The sequence below is a fragment of the Rattus norvegicus genome, chromosome 4, assembly GCF_021556685.1.
Source record: "Rattus norvegicus strain SHRSP/BbbUtx chromosome 4, alternate assembly SHRSP_T2T, whole genome shotgun sequence".
NCBI classification, from domain to species: Eukaryota; Metazoa; Chordata; class Mammalia; order Rodentia; family Muridae; genus Rattus; species Rattus norvegicus.
In genome coordinates this window covers 64,140,787-64,167,952 of record NC_141537.1, presented here as the reverse complement: position 1 = coordinate 64,167,952, position 27,166 = coordinate 64,140,787, and the positions used below count along the sequence as shown (strand labels likewise).

The window sequence follows — 27,166 nt, the reverse complement described above, 5'->3', positions numbered from 1 at the left end:
AGCCGGCATAAGTGCCCATCACTAAAGCCCAAGGACCCGAGTTTGGTTCCTGGAGCCCACAGAAACCTAGATGCAATGACTCACATCTGCAGTCCTAGCACTCTTACGGCAGGATGAGAGGCAGGGACTAAACAGGCCGGAAGTTCACAGGCCAGCTAGCCTGGAGTGCACTAGGTGGTGGAATCCAGAGACTTGCCTCAGCAAGGGGGAAGGAGAGAACTGACTCATAAAGTTTGTCCTCTGACCTCCATGCATACACCAGTACACACACACACACACACACACACACACCCAGACACACACACACATAGACACACACACAGACACACATACACACACACAGACACACACACACCCAGACACACACACCCAGACACACACACACAGACACACACAGACACACATACACACACAGACACACACACACACAGACACACATACAGACACACACACAGACACACACACATACACACACACACACAGACACACACACAGACACACATACACACACAGACACACACATACAGACACACACACAGACACACTTAAACCCAACATGTAACACAAAGCAAGAGTCACAAAATGTAATGTATGTGCCTTTTTCTTTGTGAGAGAAGAGCCTCTGTCAATGGACTGTTACCTTTCACTCCAATACCACTCTAACCTTTGGTTTCCCTGATATGCTGGGCTACTGTAGACCAGAGTGAGGCAAGTGGACTGCCAGCTACGAGAAAAGACAAAGGCAACGATAAAGTGTCAGGGTGGTGGTGGGCACATCGTGGGGGTGTGATACACCCCCACTGTTTTACACATGTGTAAGAATAACACTGATGATGACAACTCCCAGAGACTGGAAATTATTTTATATGGGCTATAACGTTTATAAGAGGGGGGAGAAATAGTTTGTTATTATTAGGAAAGCTATCATATTGGAAAATCAAAACATTACATCCCCTGGATACACTGGATAAAACAATATTTTTTTTTTATTTCTTCATTTAACTTTTTAATGTCTATAGGTATTTTGCCATGCAAGTAGGTCTGTGCACCAGGTGCGTTCCTGGGGCCCATGAAGTGGGAGGACTTCGAGTCCCTGGAACTAGAGCTGCAGACTACTGTGAGCTAGCATGTAGGTAAGTGCTGGAATCAAATCTGAGTCCTCTGAAAGAGCAGCCAGGGCTTCTAACCACCGAGCCATCTCTTCAGCCACCAGTACTATTGACAATGACATCTTTGGGTACATTTGTTCTGTAACTTCTAAAAATTCTTATAAAATTATGCCAATCATTTAGTAATTCACCACAATGTTTTCAACCTTTTTTTCCCACCGAAGGCAGTAGGATGAACTACACCATTCCCCCCCCCCCCATTTCCCTGGTTGCTTAGCTTTAAGTACGTACGTCCACAGTTGTCACACAGAAACCAAAGCCTGATCTTTCAGTTCTGAAGGTCAGTGAGAAACACAACTCTTACTGGATTAAACTAAATACCACTAGGGAACCTGAAATCCGGACTCAAGTAAACTCCATGAATTTTGGGAATGTGGTAAAAAGTAGAAAGGGGAGTGAGTGCTGCGCTGAAAGGGGCGGAGTTCTTCGAGCTGAACACATCTCAAAATTTGCAGGACTGGACAGCCATGCACACCTGACGCACAGAATACCACAGGCCTGGTGCAGGGCCTGTGTTCAGGAATTTTAACACAACTCATTAAAAAAAAAAAGTCAGTGCTAATCTTGCACCTTAGGTGATGAAACTGAGATAAATGGTCTGATAGAAAAATACAGGAATTTCTCGTTCATTTGGTCGAGCACCTGCTTTAGCATTTAGTCTAATGATTCTCACACAGCAGAATGTCCCAGGCCTTACGTACATCCAAGTGACTGAAACATAGAGTAGATTTCTCGTGAGTTGGGTTTCTTCAATTGTGAAAACTTAGTATGCTTATCCTGCAGACTTTGAGATGTGTTCAGCTTAAGGAACTCTGCCCCTTTCTACGAGTTCATGTGTGTGTATGTGTGTGTGCGTGTGTGTATGTGTGTGTATGTGTGTGTGTGTGCGTGTGTGTATGTGTGTGTATGTGTGCGTGTGTGTATGTGTGTGTGTGTGCGTGTGCGTGTATGTGTGTGTATGTGTGCGTGCATGTGTGCGTGCGTGTGTGTGTGTGTGTGTGTGTGTGTACCAGTATCAACACCATCCTGGATATTGAAGATTCAAAACAGTTCCTGCCATCAAATGCATCTCTGTCAGAAAACATACATTTTTGATATCAGGCTACTAATCAAAGGATGCACACCAGTTATAAGAGTGGAGAGGAGGGAGGAGTTGGGATGTTTATGGAGGAAGGCAGCAAATGTGTGGAAAGATGGGGCAGCCTATCCATGCTAGTTTGGGGGTGACGAGCAATGTCATTTGGCTGAAGCAGGAATACTCACAGCGAAGTCAAACTTTGCTGAGCTACAGAAGGGGGCTCTGTCCTCACAGATGCAAATGGGCTAGGATGAGGACTGGATGGACAGAGCCTGGGGCCAGGGACCAGATGGGAGGAAATCTCCGTCATCCAGGTGCCAGGCCAGGAAGTCAGGAAGTGATGGAGTCGAAGAGAGAGAAGCATGAAGAAAGTCAATTGCTAGAACAGCAGGCTGGATGGTGGAAGTCAGGACCAGGTGTGAGAGGGAGCCTGGTGGGGAGGGAGAGGAGGGAGAGGTGGGAGAGGAAGGAGAGGAGGAGAGGAGGGAAAGAGGCCTTTTTCGAGCTCTGCTGCCCACCAGCTGTGGGATCTGGGCAAAGCCTTTCCCACCATGTGCCTCTGCTTCATCATCTGAAATAAAGGCATCAGGGAAGACCAGGGGTGCCCTAGTCTTTCTGTGAAGACCCAGGATCCCAAGGATGCTTTAGGAGAGACAGTGGGAGCTGGGAACTGGGTTGGAGGGAGGAAGGAGAGGGGGGATGGAGATGCCCAATGGGCTAGGATGCAACAACATGATGGGGATTCAGAGCTTTAGATTAAACTCACCAGACTCCCCCGTTATATAATAAGACTCCTTAAAAGGCTTTTTGTTTGTTTGTTTGGTTTGTTTTGTTTTTTTAAGTTCAACAAGCACTGAATTGTATAGACCATCTCCTAGGGTCCCCTGAGCTCTCCCTTTTGTGTGACTAACTTAAAAAAACAAAAACAAAAACCAAACCAAACCAAACCAAAGCAACAACCACAACAACGACAACCACAACAACGACCTGGTTAACCAAAACCCCTGCAAATGCAGTGGGCGAGGAGGTCTCACTTTTAGGACCCCCACCAGCTCGTCTGCCTATTTGATCAACAGTTGCACAAGCTCTGAGGCAATTGGGCCAGTGACCATGACCCCAAATGAAAGCCAAAACTCCCAGAAATGGGGACAACTCTCCCAAAGGCCATATGGTCCCTCACTCCTCCACGCTATCTTTTTCCTGGACCCAGTAGGGGTTTCCAACCCGACAGACACCACTGTGGAAAAGGCCTTTGCTCAGAGAATAGAGGAGCTGCGGTGTGCTTGAGGACTGTTGTCTGGCTTTGGGAAGCTGAGTTATCCCCCTTGGGCTCCTGAGTCTATAGAAAGACAGCATCACCACCAAAGGGTCCCAGAGGCCCCTCTCCCTTTCACATTCCAGGATCCCACAGTTCTAAAGCCTCAGAAACCCCCTGTTATCTGAACAGTCCCCTGATCAATAGCATATGCTCTGGGGCTTGTTAGGGCCCAGTCAGATGGTCAGTATGCAGAGGGTTCTGGGCTGTTTACTTTAGGGATTGGGCAACTGTGGCTTAGTGAAATCTCTGAGTCCTGCAAACTCAGACACCAACGAGGCTCTGAGGCTCTGAGGGAGAGGGCTCAGGTCTAAATTAACAGCAGATCTTTAGCGGCACAATACCCCCGTGGCCTGCATTTGGAAGAAAGAAACCCAGGTCCTAGGTAAAAACCCCTGTTGCTAACACACCATGAGGATGGAAAAGAAGAAAACCAAAAAGCCAGGGACTCCAGACCAAGCCCGCAACTGAACGGACAAAGTTTTTACACGCTCCCACTTCCTCTCGCGCTCTCTCCCTCCTCGCTCTCTCTTTTCCCCACTCCCACAATTTAAAAAGAATTTTCTTTTGTCGGAGAGAAAAAAAAAAGAAAAGAAAAGAAAAGAAAGAAAAAGAAAAGAGAAATCCAAGAGCCAAAGGCAGAACTCACTGAGAGAGTGTGGCCAGGCAGCGCCTTCCCTGGGACCCGGATCTGCTAAGCATGTCCGCAGCTGGTCTGGGTAGGAGTGACTGAGGTAGGGGACCTGGCGCCTGGAGGTCAGAGCATGGGCTGGGCCAGCACACGGGCCATATTATCTGTTGCCGAAATGCGCTGAGCAGGATGCGCCTGTCTTCCCTTTGTGTTAACACTTGGGTCTGTCCCTGTGACGAAAGTCTGGGTTTGTCCTCAGCCAAATGTACTCCTCCCCACCCTTCCCCTCCACACAGGATCATCTGAGAGCTGATTGTTATTTTTTACTGTAATCTCTCTAATAGAAGCCCATCACATTTAGACCTGAAGGATGCAGAGTGCTCGGAGAGTTGCAGACTCTAAATTGATGGGCTGTAGGGGCCAGGATGACAGGGGACTATCACAATGAAGACTTTATATGCTTAACTCTGGGGAACCAGTCATTAATTTGTGAGAGGGTAACAAGTCGCAGCAGGAGAATCGGCGGCAGTGCGCAGCCTTTGGGAAACAGTGGCTCCTGCTTGTACTCACAGCCCAGTTCTGACAGGATGAACAGAAATCAGCCCACCAAAAAAGTTCATCGACTGCCATTCTCCGGCCCTCATCCTGAGCTCTGTTCTCAATTAGCATTGGTGTAGGTGGCTTCCAAAGCAAACAGTTCCCACTGAGAAATCAAATCTGAAAAACTCCCCTCATCCCTTTTATCCAGGAAAAGGAGCATGACAGAAAAATGCAAACCACACACAAAGGCGGAAGAGTCAGGGTCTTCTTGCTCAGGGATGGGCTGGACCTTACAGCACGTCCAGAGTTTGCACTCCCCTGAGAGAGCAGGGCAGTAGTTTGTCTGGGAGCATGCCAAAACAGCAGGCCCTTCTGCATCGGTGGCACTCTGAGGGTGATCTCATCACCAAGTCTGGCAAGGGAGGCTGGCCACCAACAGCTTGGAATGCCTCCAAATTCCAGCCCCAGAGGAAGGAGTGGTGTTGACCATATCTGGAGATGACACCCCATCTTTGCTTGCATTATGCATACATTTCCTCATCTCTGATAGTGATGGAGGTGCTGGTGTTAGAGGGTCTGACTTTCTGTCAAATCAGAACAACTCTGGTCCCTGTCCCATGGGGTTCAGTTATTCCTTGGTTAAATAGCAGCAGCCATTGTCCTGGAGGGCCTTTGCAGAGAATGGAAGAGATCTCCAATGGACAGCTTCGTGCCACACAAAGATAGGAACAGAGCTTTTAAAAAGCCCACTCGGTGCCAGAGAGCAGAACCACCTAACTTCCCTCACACTCCCTCACAGCAGCTATAGTTTAGTTAAGCCAAGTCTCCTCATTCCACGTTGCTAGACAACATTTTCCCCGCTTAATCCCTATGCTGTCAACCAGTGCCATAGTTGGTAAACATGATTCGGTGGACTTCAAAGTTAATTACTTCTACACATATATTCTGTGAACTATATGGATTATCATTCAACCTATTAACTGAAGGACAGAAGACACTCAGAAAAAAACTGTGAGATGTCCGCCTTTACATGACATGACTGGCTTCTGGCTTGTCTCCTCTCTGGAGCTAGACTGCAAAATGTATACAGAGGCATTCTACTGCTTTCTTTCCTACCTAATTTTGTTACTTTGTTCTCTTTTATCTCTTCTAACTTTGTTACTTTGTCCTCTTTTATTTCCTCTAACTTTGTTACTTTGTCCTATTTTATTTCCTCTAACTTTGTTACTTTGTCCTATTTTATTTCCTCTAATTTTGTTACTGTGTCCTCATTCATTTCTTCTAATTTTGTTACTTTGTTCTCTTTTATTGCTTATAGAATTCCGTGACTTGACTTGCCGTTGTAGGCAAAACAGTTCCCCTCTCTCTCAAGATTCCACACCCCACTCTCTAATCCCCAGAACAGAACAATATCTTATCTTTGGTGTTTGTCTCTTTCTGAGTTGGTTTACAGATATGATTCAAGGGTGGGTGTGGAAAAGGGAGAGGGGTTGCTCTGGTATATTAAAGTGTGTTCTGTCTAATCCCATAGTGCTTAAAAACAGAAGGCTTTCTGCCTGAGCTCACAGGGAGCTAGGACTGTAGGAGAAAGGGAAGAGAAGCCATGCTGCTGGCTGTGAAGGAAGGAGAGCAAAAGCCCAGGAATGTGATTGCCTCTGGGCCTGTGCAGGAGCCAGGAAATGGATTCTCCCTTACAGCCTCCAGAGAGAATGCTGTGAGCCACCGCCTAGATTACAGCCTGCTGGGATGTGTGTCAGAAGTCTACAGGCCTGAGGATAGGTAAAATCTGCAATGCTGAAAGCCAGCACACCTGTAGCTGTTTGTCACAGCCGTAATACAGAAAACGAGCCTATCTTATAAATGAGTCTTATAAATCTTATAAAATAAATACATTTTCCCTCTTGATTCCTCCCATCCCTACACGCTCTAGTTCTGGGGAGTGGCAAATACAGTTTTGACACATCCAGAACGGTTTTATAAAACACAGTAGCCTAGAGATTTCTTAGAAGCTATTAGTCTCAGTCTCTCTGTCTCTGCCTCTCCCTCTCTCTCATATACACATTCCTACATTAACTGGAAGGTGGAGTGCAAGAATGTAGTCGTTCTTCTGCTCATGCACCGATGTTCATGTGTTAACGGTCTACTAATCAACGATCGTAGAAAGAATACCATCCAATTATCTCTGCAGTTTTAGGAACAGGAAGAGGAAAACCATGTGAATAGTCTCTAGCTAGCTTCCTGCTTTCAAAATAAAGTATATAGAAGGTGTCTGTCTGTCTGTCTGTCTGACTTAAGTATGCCATGGTGAAACTTACTGTTTCATATCATGGTACCTTGTATAGCATAGAAATGGGGATAATGAAGAGAAAAGAGAGTCTCGGACCCAGAGAAGACACCAGCAAAGAGAGCACAGAGGCCAGCAATGGGCAGACAAAAGGCAGAGATGCAGAGCAGCAATAAGACAGTTGAAAGCTCAGAGCAGGGATGGGGTGGGCTTTGGATTCCCAGCAGCCATCAGAGAGCCAGGAGTTGGAGTGGAGCGGCATAGATGAGAAACCAGTTGAGAGTATGGGCCCATGTTCTGTTCAGGCACATTTGCTTGGGTAGTTGGCAGAGAGGGCCCAACCTACGGAACCAGTATGGCCGAAAGCTGACCTGATGACCAATCACCTACATCCTCAGCTCTACCAGCAAGACAGCAGGCAGCGTGCATAAGATGACGGGTCAGGATGCCAACTAGAGCACACTAGTCTTCAGACTGCTCATAGCTGCTTTCATTTCTGCACATTCTATTGTTTAATGTTTCGTCAAAAAAGACTGTGGGCTGGGAAGGTTTGACGGAGGTCAGAGTGGTCGAAACGAACAGCTCCCACCACAGGGTGGTCCTTTATTAATAAAATATGATTTTAAAAATAACTCGTCTTCATGGAGGTAGGAGCCTGGGCCCACATGATCTGTTCCAGACTTCCTAGGCTGTAATGGTTAAGAACGGCTTCTATGCTGAAGCAATTCCCTAGTGACAAGAGCAATGTGTGGGAGTGCTGTGTCCATTGCCTTAATGTACATCACACACACACACACACACACACACACACACACACACACACTATGTGCATTTGCATGCCCTCTCACAAACATAGTTGTCCCCCACATACACAAGCATACATACACCCACATGCAGTGCACACACATCTGCTCATTGTGTACAGAAATCTACCCATTTGAAAGGCAACAATAACAATTTAAGAAACTTGGCTTTTTGATAGTACTGGGGATTGAACATAGGTCCTCGCAAAGCATCCTACCCCTGAACTATATCTCTAGCTCTCTTTTCATTTCTTTGAGCTTAGCACAGCCCTGGTGTAGCATGTCTGTGTCCAGACTGGTGGCTATGGAAGGACACCAATTGTTTCCACAAGGTACATCTGAGTGTAGGCCAATCTTGGATGCCTGCACGACACCAAGCTATTGTTCCTACTTCTGTCTCTGCTTGGATGGTTTTAGAATTCAGGAGGACCTAGAAGGACTCAGTGCCCCTTTGGTGCCTCCAAAGGTTGTATATGTCACAGGGCGTTAGATCCAGCGCACGGTCCAGAGTCTCTGAGTGGGCTTCAGTGATAATGACGTATCCTTTGCAAATGACTTTCTGGAAGAGGTCAAACAACAGGATCCATAGTGGCGTTCATAGTAGTCCTGCATGGTATCCATGAGTTGGTGAGAACCAGCCCACGGCAGACTCCCAAGAACAGAGGGACCTTTTGTTTGTTTTTTAATTGTAGGTAAGGCAGATAGTTGTCCTTCATAAACAAGAGGTACTAAAAGTCATATTATTTATAGCTCTATTCACAGCTATAAACAGACTCCATTGAGACAAGAATAAAAGCTGTAAGAACTCTTCACCTTTTAATTCACATCTTATTTCTGAAGTTAGATAAGTTAACACAAATTAAAAATACTGTGACAAGAACGCACACCATGGGTAACTTCAGAAATTGGTTCAAGAACTGAGTGCCCCTGTGGGTTCCTCAGACAACCCCTTCTTTACTTCTGGATCTGTCTCCTTCCTGTGACTTTCTCCAGAGTCACCTCTTTCTCCCCTTGGGTCTCATCCTACAGGGTCATCAGGAGCTTCTCCAGGGTGTAGTGTTAGAGGCTGAGGTGACAATTCCCTGCTGAGAAGGCTAGGCTGATTCCATGACAGGCTTTATTCAAAAGGGCAGTTAAGGAGACCAGGTCTAAATCTCTGTTTCCAAGAACTGGGCAATTCCAGACAAGTCCAGGTCCCAGAAGCTGCCCGGCCACCTGGCCTGAGGCAAGGACAATGGGTCAGGACTTCTTCAGCTACTTCTTCAGCAGCAGTTCCCAGACCCCCCAGCAAGGTTCCAGCCCCTACACCCCATTAATGAAATGTCTGTAGAGATGGACCCAACAGATTAACATAGAGGCCATTTATCCCAGAATTCCCTAATAATTGTGCTTTAAGTCAGGCCTGCAAGCTCACTTGGTTGTCTCTTTGTTCTGATAATGGGAGACCCCAGCATGCTGGACTTCTGCAGAATAAAACACTCTTTGCTTTTGCATACTATTTGAGTCCAGGGTATCCTTCTTCAGCAAATCATGGACCCTTACATTTGGGGGCTCGTCTGGGACTCCCCTAGAGAATCCTCTGACCCAGAAGTGTTTTGCCGAGTGGTGAGTCTGGGCATCCAGTTGTCTTTTGTCTTATCCATATCTGTGTTTCTGGTTTAGGTCTAATTCTATTTCAGGTTTGCTCTGGAGGCCAAGAAGAACAAAGCAGACACGTATTTTGTCACCCAGCCAGGGCATTGGAAGAGGCTCCCAACCTCCTGTCAGAGGCTGGAGAACTTGCTGCTACTTCTCTGGATTCTGAACTGGCTGTGGGCCTGTGGGCCTCCCATGAGCTGGGAGAAAGATCGTCTGAAGCCGCCTTTCAGTTTGTTTCTGTTTTCCTGGGAATGTCCTTCTGTGTCTGTCTATGTGTATTCTTTTTGTGCCTTTTTTTGGTCCTTTTGTACAAATTCTTCTTTGATTCCTAGGATGGGACAGGCACAAGCACCCCACTGGGCTTGGTCCTGAACCATTTTAAGGACTTTCACAGAGTCACAGAAGACTTGGGTCTGCTTGTTCATCCCTGCGAACTAACCATCTCTTACAGGAATGAATGGCCCACTATGGCCTTAGTAGGGGACTCTCCATCTTCCCACTATTTACAGAGTGAAGGTTTAGTTTATGAGGCCTGGGCCACCCAGACCAAGTGCTATAAGTTTCACTGCTCCCCACCCTTCTTCCTCTAAGGGAGGGTCAGCCTTGGCCCCCTACCTTGCCCTCCCTTTCTCCTCCTGAGGAGGATCTCTGTCCCCCTCTTTATGTCTCTGCCCCATTACCACTGCTGCTGCTGCTGCCCCTACCCTGTGAGCACAGGCAGAGGGAAGAGCAGCCCCTGACTCTCAGAGTTCCCCTCACACTCTGGCTGGTTCTGTCCAGAGGGCTGACTCTATTACAGCCTTGCCCCTCTGGACTACAAGACCCCCAGATGCTCAGGAGAGACAGCTTTTGACATTTGTTTGTGTTATTTGCAAGTAATGGTCCTTACAACGGGAAGTCGCAGAACTTCCCATATTTAGGAAGACCATCAGCTCTCACAGGTCTTCTAGACTCAATCATGCTGACTCACCAGACTACCTGGGATGACTGTTAGCAATTGCTCCAGGTCCTCCTCATGACAGAGGAGAGAGAGAGGATCGTGGGAGCCACTCAGAAATTGGTTCCCGGCAAATGGCTGCCCACTCAATTCCAGGCTGATATCAACACATCCTTTGCTTTGATTCGACCTGACTGGGATTTTAACACTATAGGTAAGGAGAGGCACCAGATCCACCACCAGATTCTGAAGGGGGGACCTCTGAGAGGCCTTCAGATGGCCCACAAGCTTATCTAAGGTGAGCCAGGTGATGCAGGGAAAGAATGAGAGCCCCAGGGAATAACTAGAAAGACTTTTTGAAGCTTATAGAACCTACACTGCTTTTGACCCAGAAGCCAGAGAGCACCAGTCAGCTGTGAACATGGCTTTTGTTAACCAAACCACTCCTGACATCCTTTCGAAGCTTCAGCCACTGAATGGCTTTGCAGCCTGCCTCTGGCCCCCAAAAGCCAGCCCCTGTTTGCCTTTGAATGAGAAGACTTGGAGAGAGGCCTCAAGGGACAACTGACTTGGACAGGCCTGCCTCAAAGATTTCAAAAACTCACCCACCACCTCTGATGAGTCACTGCATAAGGACTTGAGTGAATACCAGTGGGCTCACCCCCGAATAACTGTGCTCCAGTATGTATTGCAGCCTCCCTCCCCCACTTGGAGACATGCCAGGAGGCCACAGGAGACCTGCTACAGGAACTGAGTCAACTTGGCTACCAAGTGTCTGCTAAGAAGGCCCAGCTTTGTCAACTTGAGGTCACCTATCTGGGGTACATATTCGGAGTGGGGTAGGAGGGCAGCCAACTCATGCTGTCAGACGCCCAGAAGCAAACCATCCTTAGCTTCCCAGTCCCATCAACCACAAGGCAAGTACAGAAATTTCTGAGATCTGAGATCTGAGATCTGTAGACTTTGGGTGCCAGGGTTCACTGAGAAGGCCAAACTGTTATTGAGGCCATCAGGGGCCAAGAAGAGAATGGACTTCTGAGATGGACATGGCTTTCAAGGCTCTAGAAATGCCTTGGCCCTCCCAGACATTCACAGGTCTTTCCACCTGTATGCAGAACATAATTTCTCTTGAGCTTTCCCTTCCCCTTTCACACTCCTTTCCTCTTGAGAGAGAAAGTTTCTATCTAAAAAGGACTACTGGTCAGGACAGATGGCTCAGAGGACAAATGCACTAACACCTAACAACCTGAGTTCCGTCACCGGAATCCCCGTGGTGGAAGAAGAGAACCAGCTCTCACAAGTTGTCCTCTGACCTCAACCCAACTTTTAAAACTGTTTCTTGGATGAGCGATTGTTACAAAATCTGGTTCTGGTTCCAGTGAAAACCACCCTTAGCATGTTGTCCTTATCCACTCTGTATGACTCTAGGACTGTCATACAGAGGAAGCTGATTCTAGGCCTTAGTGATGTATTATAGATTATAGATTTATTGTATGTAGACGCAACTCCATTGCAAAAGAAATCATGAGCTGATCATAGGGATGCTAAGGATACATTATAATGCAGGGGGAAGGGTCATATCTTCAAAGAAGCCACAGAATTATTGGTGTGGGCCACTTTTATTCGAAGTATCTAGATAGTCCCATAACCACAAGTGGTTTTTTTTTCTGGTGGTTAGTTTATGCATCTGGATATTAAATTTACACAGGACTTCTATAACTCTAATAAAATCCAGATTCTTTTTTCCATCGACACTATATAAGGTCTGGAAAAACACTGATTTCTTTTTATGGAACTCAGACCTAGATTGGAGCATATTGTTTCTAGAAAATAGTCTGCTGTGTGTTTTGAACCCTATTATAGGTACTCTGGTCATTGTTCATCTAACATGTGACTTTCATACACTTGTATGTGTTGTTTTGTATGTTAGGTGTTTCCTATTTTATAACAACATACCATATGGTCAATACATGATTGTGATACCTTTAGAAATAAATGTCCCTTATTTATTAATCATTTCTCATACTTTTTCTTACTAAATAATTCTCTTGCGTTTAGAGACATATCATATTAGTTTTCTGTATCCGATACAGCTTAGAATGGTATCAAGTAGACAGCAGATAGACAAGAAGTACTTGACACTTGTTCTCTGGGTTATAGAGGGAAAAAAATAGTCATTGCATCGAGCTGGCATTTCATGGAATCTAGAAACTCCGCTGCTTTAGAAACCAAGTCATAGGAGTTCCGGAGTGTATGGGTCTCTGGAAAGTTGGCCAATGGCACGTGACAGAGACAGCCGTATGTATCACGGTGTTGACTAACGAAGGTCAAGGAAGTGGTCTAGCTCTCCAGTACCCTCAGAGCTCATTCTCTGGCCAGAATAACGCCCATTTCCCTACCCTTAAGGCTGAGAGGCTGGAGAAAGACTTCCTCTTCCATATAGAATCAGAACAGGGACAAACACAAGCTCAAACAATCCTTCATCCCATGCAAAGAGCGGCACAAGTCAACCTCTCTCAGTGAGTGATGACTCCTGGTGTTAGCAGCAGATGAGCGAGTCCCGGGATGTAAAGCCTGTGTCAGCTGGCTATTCTGACATGCCTGCTCCCAACCCTGGCTTGAACTTGACAGCTCCTTCTCACCCCATCTCTCTTTTGATTTGCTAAATTACAACTTGATTCTACTCCCTTCAGGCTGGGCTATCAGTGTAGTTTGAACCTTACAAATTGAATTCATGAGAAAAGTTCCTCTGCAGAACTTCCAGTTGCCTCTGTTGGGGCGCCCTGTGGCAGGAGATTAGAAATAGATGAAGGGAAGAAAGATTTTCAACATTAGCATTCGATTTGACTTTGAATTACTCAGCCACAAAATCAAACTCTCACTTTTAAAGCAGAAAAAGCCAATGAGTTCTTTCTTTGTCCATTTGTTTGTTTACTTTTAAATATGTAGTTTTATGTTTAAGTGTGTGTGTGTGTGTGTATGTGTGTGTGTGTGTGTGTGTGTGTGTGTGTGTGTGTGTGTGTGTGTGTGTGTGTGTATGGGGTTGGGGTGCACATGTGGCTGTGATGCCCGTGGCTGCCAGAAGAGGGCATTGGATCCATGAACCTGGAGGTGAAGTCAGTTATCAACTGCCCAGGGTGGGTGCTGAAATCTGAACTAGGGGACCTGAGTAAGAGCAGTAAGTAGTTTTAATGGCTGAGACAACTCTCTCAGCCTTGTTTATACACTTATAGTCTAAGGCCAGGAAGGTGTATATTTTGTTTTGTTTTGTTTCCCAGACCAAGGTGGGGGTGGGGGTGTGAGTGGGGCATTTGATACAAAGTCTCATTCATTTTTTCCCTCATTTATAAGTCGGAATTCACATGGAAAGATTTTCAATTTAAAGAAAATAAAGTGGATAATATTTTTTTTAAAAAGCATGCACTCTTTTTAAGTTTGAGAGCCAGTGATTCGAAATTTGAACACAGCTTTTCCAAAATATATTTCAAAGTAGAGAAAACTGGAGTCATCTGAGACTCTCTCCAGCATTGCAGAATCCCGGACCTTTCTAGGACACCTTCAAATTATCCTTCCCAGCAGATCCAAGATCAAATATAAAACTGAAAATTAACAGACATAATTCTGAGGCTCTTCAAGTTGTGCTGATCATTCCAGCTTGTTAACTTTAATTATGGATTTTGTGTTAAAAAAATTAAACAAGGTGTACTATTGAAAGGAAGACACTCGGTTTAGACTAAACCTTTGTCTGAGCAGAGCTATTTATGAAAACAAGAAGAAAAAAAAGTGTTCTTTATTAAAAATAAGATCTGTACAATTTGAATTTTTTAGGCTGTAGTTCCAGGGTATTGCCTTTTTTCCCCCTCTTGTTCCTTTCTTTCCTGGTCCATCATAATTTCCCAACACTAGAAAACAATGCACCATTTAGAGCTTAAACCATAGGCCCAACTCTCACGTTAGGCCTTTTCTATTTCTGAAGGAGTCGGCAAATACTAACTTGAAGTTGATCATTCACCATGTGCCCCCTTCCATCTCCTGGGATTATCTGAAGCACTTCGCTGCTCCCAACCACATGCGTGGTCTTTCATTAGTGAAAGCTTTGATTATACAGTTTGCTCACTGTTGGACTCCCGAGGCTTGGGTCTGAACCCTGCAATTTGATGATTGTCTGACTTTACAATGCAGATACCAATTGCGGATAATACTAAGTAAGGGCGTAAGTGCTACGGCCAAACACGGGAACAGACTCTTCCTTTATTCACTTGCTCACACCGTGCAGCTAAGCGGGTGCAAATGGTCAAAGTCAAACAGTGCAAAAGTCCAGTAACGATCCGAGGGATTAATGCTGCTCATCTCCTATGTCCAGAGGGAAAGATAGAGAACTCAAACCTGGTGGGTAAAAGGCTCGTGGAGTGAAGCCTTTTCAGGAAAGACCCTGAATGGTTGCACCTCTAAGGATACTCCTAAGGGTGCTAACATCTCTGCCTCTCCTTAAGTAACTTAGCAAATCTATCCAAGTTCTGCCGGGACACATGGATGCAAATAAAGATGTCTTTGGTGATGTGTGCCAGGCTTAGGGGAGATATAGTTTGTGATCTAGGATCTGTTTTCTATCTGGTATGTGGACAAACATGGATACTGGATGAAAATCATGAGGACTAGACTGGTCCTAGGTGTGGTTGAGGAGAAGGTTTATTGTAGATATGAAGGAGAACAGGGCCAGCGGCATCTGGAAGGGTCCAGACTGAACCGGGCCAGCAGAATGATCAGAGTCAGGAAAGGAGCGGGTAGGAGGGAGCAAGAGAAGAAGAGAAAAGGGCGGCAGTGGCGGCGGCGGCGGCGGCGGCGGCGGCGGTGGTGGTGGTGGTGGTGGTGGTGGTGGTGGTGGTGGTAAGAGAGAAGCTGAAGACCAAGAAACCAATGGACCAAGGGACTAAGAGGGCATGTATGTAGCCAAAATGTCTGGGTTCTATAGGGAAGAGAAATGGGGAATGGAAGGCAAGGCAAGGCAAGGCAAGGCAAGGCAAGGCAAGGCAAGGCAAGGAGAGGGGAGGGAGGGGAAAGGAAGGGAAAGGAAGGGAAGGGGAAGGCAAGGGAAGGGAAGGGGAGGGGATGCAAGGCAAGGCAAGCAAAGGAAGACAAGGCAAAGGAAGGCAAGGGAAGTCAAGGAAATGAAAGGCAAGGCAAAGGAAGGGAAGGGATGAGAAGGCAAGAGAAGGGAAAGGAAGGGAAGGGGAAGGCAAGGGAAGGGAAGGGGAGGGGATGCAAGGCAAGGCAAGCAAAGGAAGACAAGGCAAAGGAAGGCAAGGGAAGTCAAGGAAATGAAAGGCAAGGCAAAGGAAGGGAAGGGATGAGAAAGCAAGAGAAGGGAAAGGAAGGGAAGGGGAAGGCAAGGGAAGGGAAGGGGAGGGGATGCAAGGCAAGGCAAGCAAAGGAAGACAAGGCAAAGGAAGGCAAGGGAAGTCAAGGAAATGAAAGGCAAGGCAAAGGAAGGGAAGGGATGAGAAGGCAAGAGAAGGGAAAGGAAGGGAAGGGGAAGGCAAAAGAAGGGAAGGGAGGAAGGGAAAGAAGGGAGGGGAAGGCAAGGGAACGGAAAGGAAGGGAAGGGAAGGGATAAGGTATAGGGTGTGTTGGCCAGGATGACTCTCTCTAAGGGTAATTGTCAGTAGGGACTAGGGAGGACTGGTGGCTAGATTCCACTTTATATATTAAACAGGCACCTTAGCTAGCCATTTGTCCCAGATTTCTTTGAGACATAACAAATGCAAGATTGTCGGCAATCATCTGCAAGCCTTAAACGTGTTCTATGAGACTCAAGGGGAGGAATCAGTCACTCTGTGTATGTCTGAACCTTCAAAGTGGCCACTAGTTGAGTTACAAGAGGCCTGGGCAGGAGGAGACAGTGGCGTGAACAAACATGGAAGTCATCTTTACTGGTGCTGCCTGCTCAGAAGCCAAGTCAGACAGAATAAATGCAAGCAACAGCATCATACCCCTCACTGTTTTAAGTCTTTTAAATCCACTCCTCCATTCCAAACTTCTGGGAAAGAGAAGTTAAAATGGCTTTTGGGTCCTAAGCTCTTTGGAGAAATAACATGCTCTGGGGTGGGGGTGGGGTGTGACATTTGATAGCATTTTCTCTGCTCTCAACTCTGAGTGCCTGAGGGGCTAAAGGAAGTGGTCTGAGAAGTGTGAGTTTCCTTTAAACACCAGTGTATGACCGGAACGCAATCAGCAGCTCTCCACGGAGTCCAACGGAATGGAATCTGATGGATAGGAGTCACCAAGGCTCTTCAGCACAGTACAGGTCTGTCCTGTGTTACCCTTTACACACAAAAGACCCTCTTAGGAAAAATGTGGTCAAAAAAATCATACACTGCAATTAACGAGACCCCCAAACTACACAATGCAGTGAACTTCTATACAGTGACGGTGGCCATTCAGAATGGAAGTTGTGGAGTTTTACATTGGTTGTCATACTTCTCCTGCCAATATATTTCTATGTACTTACCCACCACCGAAAACAGACAACAAAAACTCCATGGCAGAAATAAAAATAATTAGCCCTATACCATCTTTCATAGCTCACCTCTATGACCCTCACTCAGTCCTTCTCATCCCCCGATGTTTAGCCTTTCTTGTTTCCCTTTCCTTCATGCTATTCTGCACCTATGCATGCATTTGTTTACATATGAGCATCCATTATTGGCTAGATACCACATACGAGGGAGAGCCTGGGCTTTTCTTCTCCTGAGATTGTGTGACCTCTACAACACATCAGTCCAAGCCCATCCATTTTCCTGTAAGTTTTGTGATTTCATTTTCCTTTAGAACTGAGTAGTATCGTATTGCATATATATAATTTTATTATCTATTCATTCATTGATGGACAATGATAGCCAAAGCAAATAAAGCCGCAGTAAATGTGGGATGAAAATATGTCTATGGGAAGGTAAGGAATTCTCTGGATACAAGCCCAGGGGTCAATTAGCTGGGTCATATGGTGGCATTTACACCCTGGGTGGTGTTTTTTTTTTTTTTTTTTTGTTTCACATTTTGATCAGCCACCTAAAAGGGTGTGAACTATGTAAATGAGAATGCTCAGATTTTCAATTTTCCATTCTCTTTTCTGTGATTATTGACCTCATAAAAAACAAAGACATTTAAATTCTGTGTATGCGTGTGCATCTCTGTGTGGGTATGTGCATGTATGGGGGTGCAGGTATTTACAGAGGCCAGAAGGGGGTGTCAGATTCCTTAGAGCTGGAGTTACGCTTGGTAACTGAAAGTTTCATTTTTTAGTAAGAGTTGGAGAACATGAAGCCTATGCCTAACACAGCCCCTGGGTGCTCTTGGCTTTGTTGCTTCCAAAGGCAAAGACCAATAATTTGGACATACAGACCCTAAGAGATTGCAAGCAAGAGCATATTCATTTCTGACCCGATAACCAATGGGACTCCAGAGTCTGTCCTTACAAGTTGTCCTGAGACAGTTCTCATGGAAAATTGGCCCCCCAGAGCCCCCAGTTCAGCTCTGCATGGTGCTGCAACGATACCGTTGCTCTCTAGGTATCCATGATGTCAGGTGCTAAAGAGTTGAAAGAGTTGGGAAATTTCCACCCTGTTGCAGTCTTTCGTTTTACAAATATTTCCATTTTGTTCAGTTCAGAAGCCACTGAGCAGCTGTAGGGATGACAGTCCCCGAGTAGTCAGGACATACCCTGCAGATACTGGCTTAGAGGGAAGAAAAAGTAACTGGAATGGTTAGCGTCCATGGTAAGGCATGAGGGTTGAAGGCTACTAAAAGCTTATGTCAATTCTGTCTATAGATTGAAAAAAAGAAAAAACCAGCTGAGTCCCCTTAACACTAGCCCTGTTCTTATTCATCAAGGAAAGGGCAGTAAAGAGGAACATTGCATCTCCCAGAGTGGGGCCTCCACTAAAAATAAAAAATAAAGGTTTACACAACAGCATTGATGAGGGAAACAGAGGAACTGTTTGAGGAAGGAGTGGGCAGAGCTTCTCCTATACGAGCTTCCCATAGTGCCTTGGGAAAGGTGCTGCGTGATTAGACTTGATGATGGTGCCCCTGGTCTCGGAACCAGCATGGTAACCGTCACCTCATGCTGCCTGTGTGCCCACTCACTTCCTGCTCAGTTATTTTCCATGTTCATCTCTTGAGTTCCCCCAGAAAATCCTGCCGACGGGGCAAGGTTTTCGGTGGGAATCATGAATGGAGTAGACGCCGTTCCTCCGAGCAGGCGCACCAGAGCTTCTATCTCCTGAATGAAAGTCCTCCTTTGTTACCTAGCTGCTGATGCCGGCTCTGCGAGTTCTCAGAGGCTTCCTCTGGAGGGCCCCAAGACGTACGCAGAATTCCCAGGGCACCCATAGAAAAAATCAGAAGCACATATGGAACGCTCTTCTGGAATCTACTAGTTTGATTCCTAAGTGGCACAGGAAGATGGGAGCCAGGGAAGTTGTGTGACAGGGGACAACCCATGTCACCCACAACGGAAAATATGAACACCAGAAATTTTCCTATTCTAAACAATGTGGGTTTAAAATATACTCTCTGGAGCCTCTCCTGAATGTACAAGCACGGTGCTATTTATAGTGGTTGGTGTGTACTTTACCAAGATTTTTATTCCAACAAAGGAACTGTATGTAAGGTAGGCAGCCATTGGGATGGAAAAAACACTCTCATATTTCAAACTTAGTCACTCGGTTCTAACCTTAAATATAATATCAGAGACCTCTCTAATTGTAACTGGAAGAAGCCAGCATACCTGGTAACTTTTGCCAGACCAATAGAAGCATCAGGTGTGTGTTTAAAAAAAAAACAAAAAAACAAATGAAGGATTAAATTATTTCTGACCAGGAAGACAGTTTTTCAATACACGTGAATGTTTCTAGTGTCATTTTAAAAATGTTTACAAAGTTGTGTTCTCCGATGTTTAAAAAAACCGAAGCCTTGGAGCGTAGCTTACATAGCTCGCATGGTAATCAAATCCTTTATTTATACATAGTTCCGAGTTACACTGTGCTACAGTCCTGCTATAAATAGTTAAGAATTCGACACCAGAGGTGTCCCAATTAATGTGGAGTTATGACGAGCTAAGGCGTGTCCCCAAGACTGCCCAAGAAGTCATGGCCTGGCAAGCAGGAGCCTCGTCCGATGTTATTCACAGAGTGCGCTCATGGCTTCTCCCCAGAAGGATGGGGAGCTGCTGAATACAGCTGCATCCTCCAGCTCACCATGATTTCCTGCCCCAGGGATTGACTCGCAGCACCGTTTTGGGCCTCCAGGATGATGAAGCCAAGAACCTCCCAGAACACTCCCAAGCACCTGAGCAAGAGTCCCCTTACTAACATTCTGGAATATTCTACCATCATCCCTGCTCGCTTTCTCCATCTGGCCAAATGACAGTTACAAATGTGGATCTCTCAGACCTGCTGGTCAGTGAGGACAGTCAAAGGGATGGACTTTGATATAAGAATGTGATAGTTTTCATTACATTCTTTTTTTTTTCTGTCTTCAGATGAGAATTCATCATCGTTCACAGGACTGAATACTTCACTCGTGTTCCCAGCAGGAGACAACATATGACTCCTTTGATCCTATGAATTTAGAAAGGCAAAATCTCCAAGCTGTCTCAAGCAAATGGGCGGCGATTAACATCTTTATCTGAGAGTCTGTAGCAGTGGTCCTCAACCTTTCTAAGGCTGTGACCCTTTAATACAGTTCCTCGGGTTGTAGTGACCCCAACCATAAGATTATTTTCCTCGTTGCTTCACTGCTGTAATTTTGCTATTGTTATGAATCGCAGTGTAAATATCTGTGTTTTCTGATGGTCTTAGGTGACCCCTGCGAAAGTGTCATTTGACCCCCAAAGGGATCTCAAGCCACGGGTTGAGAACCACTGGTCTAGAGGTACTCTTTTGAGTGTCTCACAACAAGGCACTCTCAAAGCCATCCCTTAAAGTCAAGTGACCACATTCAGAATGTTGCTTTAACTTAATGGCTTATTCAGGACTCTGGTTACCTGTCTGAGTGAAGCAGCCAAAGGAAGGCATTGAAGAGGAGCCTTCAGGGGATTCAGTGGCTTTGCAAATGTGCTAACTCCAAAGTGGAGTCATGAGTTTGTGGTGGTTTGTATGTGCTTGGCTCAGGAGAGGGCACTATTTGGAGGTGTGGCCTCATTGGAGCAGGTGTGACCCTGTTGGAGTAGGTGTGTCACTGTGGGCATGGGCTTAAGACCCTCACACTAGCTGGCTGGAAGTCAGTCTTCCACTAGCAGCCTTCAGATAAGATGTAGAACTCTCAGTTCCTTCTGCACCATGCCTGCCTGGCTACTGACATATTCCTGCCTTGATGATAATGGACTGAACCTCTGAACCTGTAAGCCAGCCCCATTTAAATGTTGTCCTTATAAGAGTTGCCTTGGTCATGGTGTCTGTTCATAGCCGTAAAACCCTAACTAAGACAGAGTTCATAGGGGTGTGCAGTACAATGAGTTAGAGCCCGCCCCTTTGTCTATGTCATATCACATTGTTTTGTGTATGTCTACTTTTCATGATTAAAATAGGCAAAACAGTCATTCAGAATAAAATGTTTCAAAATTATTTTATAAAAATCATAGAACTTTCATTATTGATACACACGTAGACAGACAGACATATATATACACACACACACACATATATATAGTTGCTTCTGAGAAACTTCCATTATTGCTGTGATAGTATTGAATCAAATTACAAATTAAATAATGTGAAAAAGCAAACTATAATTTCATAATGCAAAATTATTTATAATATATAATGAAAATAAACATAAAGACTCATTTAATGGAGATAAAGCTACGATGTGTTAGGAACAACACTGTCTCTTATTATTTATTGACTTAATTTCAAACCATTGAAAACTGTAAAGACTCTTACCAAAAGGTACATTTTCTTTCACATCTGTGGTTCTCAATCACTTTCAGGTAAGCTGAAACAAGACTTGAACTGAGTAGCAATTAGATACTAGGCTAACAACACAGGGACAGTGCCCAGCTCAGTAATACTCCAGAGGGCAACTGACAACTGGTCGAGTTTCCTGGAAGAGATTGATTTAGTCGATGGAGAAACAGTGACGACAGTAAATGCTGGCTGTGCACTAATCATGCACATAACTCTACATCCATGATTCTCTTCATGACACCGAGGCAGAAGACTATTAGGAAGCTGTTTCTAGTTGATAACATGGTGCACTGATCAAAGCCACACAATTCAGATTCAGAAAAACGTTATCATGTTATCAGAGCATCCATATGATTTTAGTATCCCTGGATGCCTGTCTGTCGTGCTGATTTCTCTGCATGGACCAAATAAGCTTGCCAGGTCTGTGAGAGGTCTCATTATTCATTTTCACTCACTGTTAGAGACAGAGGAGCAAGAAACACTGAAGCAGTCGTTCAAGACAAAGTAGCAGCTAATAGGTCTGCTGAACGTCAGTGCCAGAATACCTAAACACACACCGTCCTGCCCTTTCCCCAGAGGACTCCTTATAAACATCATATATAACTGTAAAGACAAATTTACTAGTGTTTTAAGGATTTTGACTAGCTTATGTGTCACGCTTTTTTTTTTCCAGATGAGAATAAAGTTATGGACTACCATGTCAGGTTCTTAAGTATTTCAATTCCTAGGCTGGACGATGATGGTGTACGACGCCTTTAATCCCAAGCACTCAGGAGGCAGTGGCAAGTGGATCTCTGTGAGGCTGAGGCCAGCCTGGACTACAGAGTGAATTCAAAGACATCCAGAGCTACACAGAGAAACCCTGTCTCTAAACAACAACAACAACCACAACGACGACAGCAAATTCAGGTGTAGTACCACAGTGTAGGCTGCTTTCAGGAAATGCAAGGTTAGTATCAATTGGACTAAATGGGTCACTTAGGCATCAATGGAAGTAAAGATACTGTCAATTAGAAAAGGGGAAGGGGGATGAAGGGAAGGAAGGTTAGGCCCGAGTGTGTGAACTTTACTCTTTTGTGGCTAGATACAAATAAAGAGAACCCGGCAATCGTAACCTAAGAGAAGAGGATTTATTCTGGATCATGGTTTAGGGAATGAAAGCCATCAGGTCAGGAAAGGTGCGAGAGTGGAGCCGGACCTTGCCTGTGGTAGTAGGAGTGTCAGGTTGCTCATTTCATGGGGCCAGGAAGCAGAGAGACATGGAGTTGGCCTGTAACTCTCAAGCCCTGCCCCATGTCCATGTTCTGCCAGCTAGGCCTCAGGCCCAGAACGGTTCTACAACTTTTCCAAATGGCTCCTCCAGCTAGAGACAGTGTTCAAATGCATGAGTCTGAAGGGGGCATTCGCACTGTAATCACGGTGACCGGAAGTTGGACTGAAATGAAACCGTTTCAAATATGCATGAAAGGGGGATGGAGAGGTGGTTCAATGGTTGACTTGCTGCCCTTCCAGAGACCTGAGCTTTCGTCCCAGATAGCTAGTTGGGTGGCTCTTGTAACTCTAGCTTCAGAGGAAGCAGCATCCTCTTCTGGTCATAAGACATATGCATAAAACTCTGCAGAAGTGTTTTTAATGACTGAAAGAACTTTAATAGAAAATACAGAAACAAAATTCTAAACCAAAGGCTAGTTGCCGCCCGCTCCCCCCAACACACACCTCTTTTCTGTTCTTTTTCTTCTTTTTGGAGTAATCAATCTTTTAAGAGAACTTTTTTGGGCAAACGTAAGTACCTTAATGATTTACACAGTTTCAAGAGAATGTTTCATTTAACTTCCTAATGGAAAATAATGTTCTGCTCAGACATCTTAAAAAGTATTTTTAAAGACTTGTACTTGAGACCCAAGGTCATGATCTAAACATTCTGAATAAGTGTTTTCATGTGCACTTGTCTGTAGTTTAACTGTCGATGGGGCTTGGTATTAAATCATGGGGGAAAACATCAATGATTCAGCTCTAGAAGGGGATTTTTGTGGATCAAATGGATTTTAAAAACTTGCTTGTTTTTCTAGAGCAGTAAAAATATTTACTTTCAAATGTCTAATCACCGGGATATTTCAGAAGCACATAAAAATGTATGAATGATGAAAACAGCTAGCGTGTTTTCTTTCCCTTTATTTATGTCTCTGAGCCTCGGATCTGATAACAGTTCTACAATAGAGGCCTTTCTTCTAATGGAAAGAGGAGCGGCCACTGGGTGTGGAAAGCGCATGCTGGGAGTGTAGCGAGTTCATAACTTGGAAAGTGAGAGCCCTGGCTCTCGGCTTGGTGCAGAGGAAGCCTGACACAAAGTGTGGCTACCAAAGACCTGCTCGCAGATAGAAGCACCACCGAGGCTCGCTTCTCGGGAGAAGACACCGGAGCTCAGAATCGTGTCCGCTAAATGTGAAAGAACGGCTCAGAGTGAGTTCAGGTTGCCTCTTCTGTGTGATAGAACCTGGATGCCCATCAAACCCACTCACCATTCTTCATGAAATAGCAAACTCCGGCTTCCTAGGTCAGGGTGCTTGCATTCTCCGAGATGTATAAAAGCCCAGTTATAATTTTAATTTTTTAGGTTGTGTGTTGCAGAAATTGAATTAGCTAATAATTATTGATGGCGATGCCCACTGATGTAAAATGCTAAACACTGTGTTAATGCTTCCTTACCTCTTCTCATCCTGTAAGAGTCTATGAAACGGATACTTTCATCGACCCTCATGTTATACAGGGGCAAGCAGAACATTTGGAAGATTACCTATCCTAACGGTGCTCGGCCATTGAGGGCTGATAGACCTAGGATCGATACCACAGATCTAACAGTAAAGCCCAATGCCACAACTGCTACGCTTTGACATTGATACCACTTAGTGTTCCTTCCTTTACATAGAACAATGGTTCTCAACCTTCCTAAGGCTGTGCCCTTTTAAAACAGTTCCTCATGTTGTGGGGACCCCCAACCATGAGATTACTTCATTGCCATTTCATAATTGTAATTTTGCGACTGTTATGAATCATTAGGTAAATATCTGGTGTGCAGGATATCTGATATGCGACCCCTGTGAAAGGATTTTTCAATCCCCAAAGGAATTACAACCCATACACATCTACCTATAAACCTGTGTATGAATCTACTTATGCCTTCCCGCTATGTTTACTGCTGTGTTGTTATTGGTCCGCATTTACTGGATACATTTCAAAGGTCTGGAACATCTCTGTACCAAAGTAGGGAAAAATGGCTCTGCAAATGTACAGATCCTTCCGTAAATGCCTGTGTGCCCACAGTCCGCACAGTAAGTCCAGGGAGGGGCAAAGGAAGTGACACAGAAGCAGGTGGCTCCAGTTTTGTGATGATGAGCATGATGCCCAGAGATACCAGTGGAGTGTGTGTGTGTGTGTGTGTGTGTGTGTGTGTGTGTGTGTGTGTGTGTGTGTGAAGTAAACCCAGAAACAGATAGAAAAGCAGAATAGATGCGGGTAACTGTTTATTCCCGTGGGGTTAGTGGAGAATAAAAGCAGCAAAAGTCAGTATTTATTTACACATTTATTGCTCACACAGGCAACTGACTAAAACGCAATTGAACTTGAAATGCATACAAACAATGCCTTTTTGCTCAGAAACATTACACTAAGAATTTTCTCTGGCTATGCACAGATTCCCTTCTGCCAACCGAAGTGTCTTTCTTATGCTTTTGATCAAGATCTCTCTCATCTAATCTGACTTCCTGACTCCTGGCACACTATCCCTACAGGTGGCTGTTGGTCTCTACGGGTCTGTGTGGAACCTTGCTCTTTATGGATTCTCTTTCTATATGTATACATGCATTTGTTGTAGTATAACACTTCATTTATCTATTTTTATGGTGCTGGAGGTTGAGCCTACAGCCTGAATATGCTGGTCAAGCATTCCAACCCCGAAGAAAATGCCCAGTCCTCTGCCCTGAACAGAGCATAGAACGAAAGAGATGTCTGATAAAAATGTGTTGAGAACAGATGAATGCATCTGTAGCCTTGACCCTTGGATCAACTCTATCTGCATTTACTCTACCGCCATTCCAAATCTGGCATGACTTCTTTTTGTTCTCCATATCCAGTTGACATTTACGTCTTCCCCTGCCTGGCCTTAGGCATATTTTACAGGACCTTAGAACTACCTTTTTTTTTAAATGTAAGATTCAGTATTCCTTATTTGACTTCAAATCAAGCAATATCCGATCTATTGCAAACAGAAGTAGACAATTCCAAAAGCAAGAGGAAATAACCTCTATTTCCCCTGAGAAAACACTCATTCCTGTGACAAAGGAAGCCAGGGTCTGGAGTTAAAGGAAGAGGAAGGGACTAGCCTAGGGTCTTACATGCCCTTTGTCCTCAGATCCGAACTATGATTTTAGATAGCCCTTGATTCCTGGTTTGGCCATCTGTTTCCTGGACACACCCTGAACTTGCCATGAAGGCGAGCTGGACCGTAAAGTCTAACTTTCACTACTGCTATGAATGATCATCTTACCAAATGCTAATGTGGTTGACCTAATTCCAGCACAGCAGACCTATACAGTGCCCCTTGAAACACGAACAGGGAAAACCAGCACAAACATAGGGCCATTGTTAAGCACAAGCAGAGATGTAGACAGAGATGTTGGTTAAACAATAATTGGATAAATTTGTATATATTTGTTTTAGGTTATTAAGGGAACCTAATTAAGCTTTGGTGCACAGGCTTTTTACGACCGACATTAGCAGAAGATAAATCCTTGTTCACACATCACCACCGCCCTGGAAAGCATGAATGGGGCGGCTGTGTGGTCAATTCTTAGAGTTCTGGCTGTGAGAAAATGAGGCTTATTCACTCCGAGGCACAGTCTGGCTTAAACCACTATAAGATGTTTCTCTCACTGCCTGTTGATGTAGAACCCTGTCTACCGTGGTGCTTACTCTCCGTTCCCAGCATCCCTCTAGCCCCAGCATTCTTCAGGCTCCTCCACTGTTGCTCTGTTTTCTGTGCTATCGGCTCCTACAGTTCTTTGAGATACGGAAGTGTCTACCTGCTGATTACCTTCCTCTCTCCCATCTGGTCAGACGCTTAGTCCTGGTCAGTTCTGCTCAAGAATCCAGGAGAACCCAAGGCCAGTGGGTAGCACTGCATTAGGCAGAGTAGGTAGGAGGTGTGTTCCTCCTGCTTAAACGGTGCCTATGTCTTCAACGTCCTCTCAATTTCAGGTCTAATCCTTCCCCAGGTCTTCTCCATTTCTCTGCTGTTTTATTCCCCATGTGATACATTTCCATTATGTCTTTATGACCTTTTACTCCTTTCAGCTTTTTTATTGCCATGACAGTGGGTTTGTCCCAATGGACGTTTCTTATAAGATTTTCTCTTCTTTCTAGATAAAAATCCAAGTTCCCTATCTTCTTAACATCTGGGGAAATCCCCATGTTGACATGATTTCTCCCTGAAATTCAACACTATGACCACCCACAACGGCTAAGAATAGAGTCTTCCCACCTTTTCCCACTAGAGACAAAACTTTTCTTGGTGATGCCTGATAAAAATGTGTGAAGACAGATGAACGTGCCTGTAGCTCTGGCCCTTGGGACCGCTCTGTCTTAGGCTAATTTACTCTATAGTCATTCAGAACCGGAGCTTAACAGTCTTCAGACTTAGAGCTTTCCCTGCTCCTGACAGGCTTCCTAATCGCCACATGGAATCTCTTTCCTCCAAGTGACTGCTCTGATTCAGGCTCCCATGACCGTATGGGTAATACCAATCTATCAGT

General features: G+C 45.0%; 1 protein-coding gene across 17 annotated transcripts in view; it reads right to left on the bottom strand.

Moving 5' to 3' along the window:
- Positions 1-27,166, bottom strand: part of Cald1 (caldesmon 1) — a 180,870-nt gene that overhangs the window by 65,804 nt on the left and 87,900 nt on the right. For 4 of the 17 annotated variants that reach the window (NM_013146.4, XM_087656167.1, XM_087656168.1 and 1 more), the window contains 1 exon segment: positions 4,212-4,419. In NM_013146.4, the coding sequence (NP_037278.2) occupies positions 4,212-4,264 (53 nt within the window). In that variant the 5' untranslated portion in view covers positions 4,265-4,419. 17 annotated transcript variants of the gene reach the window in all.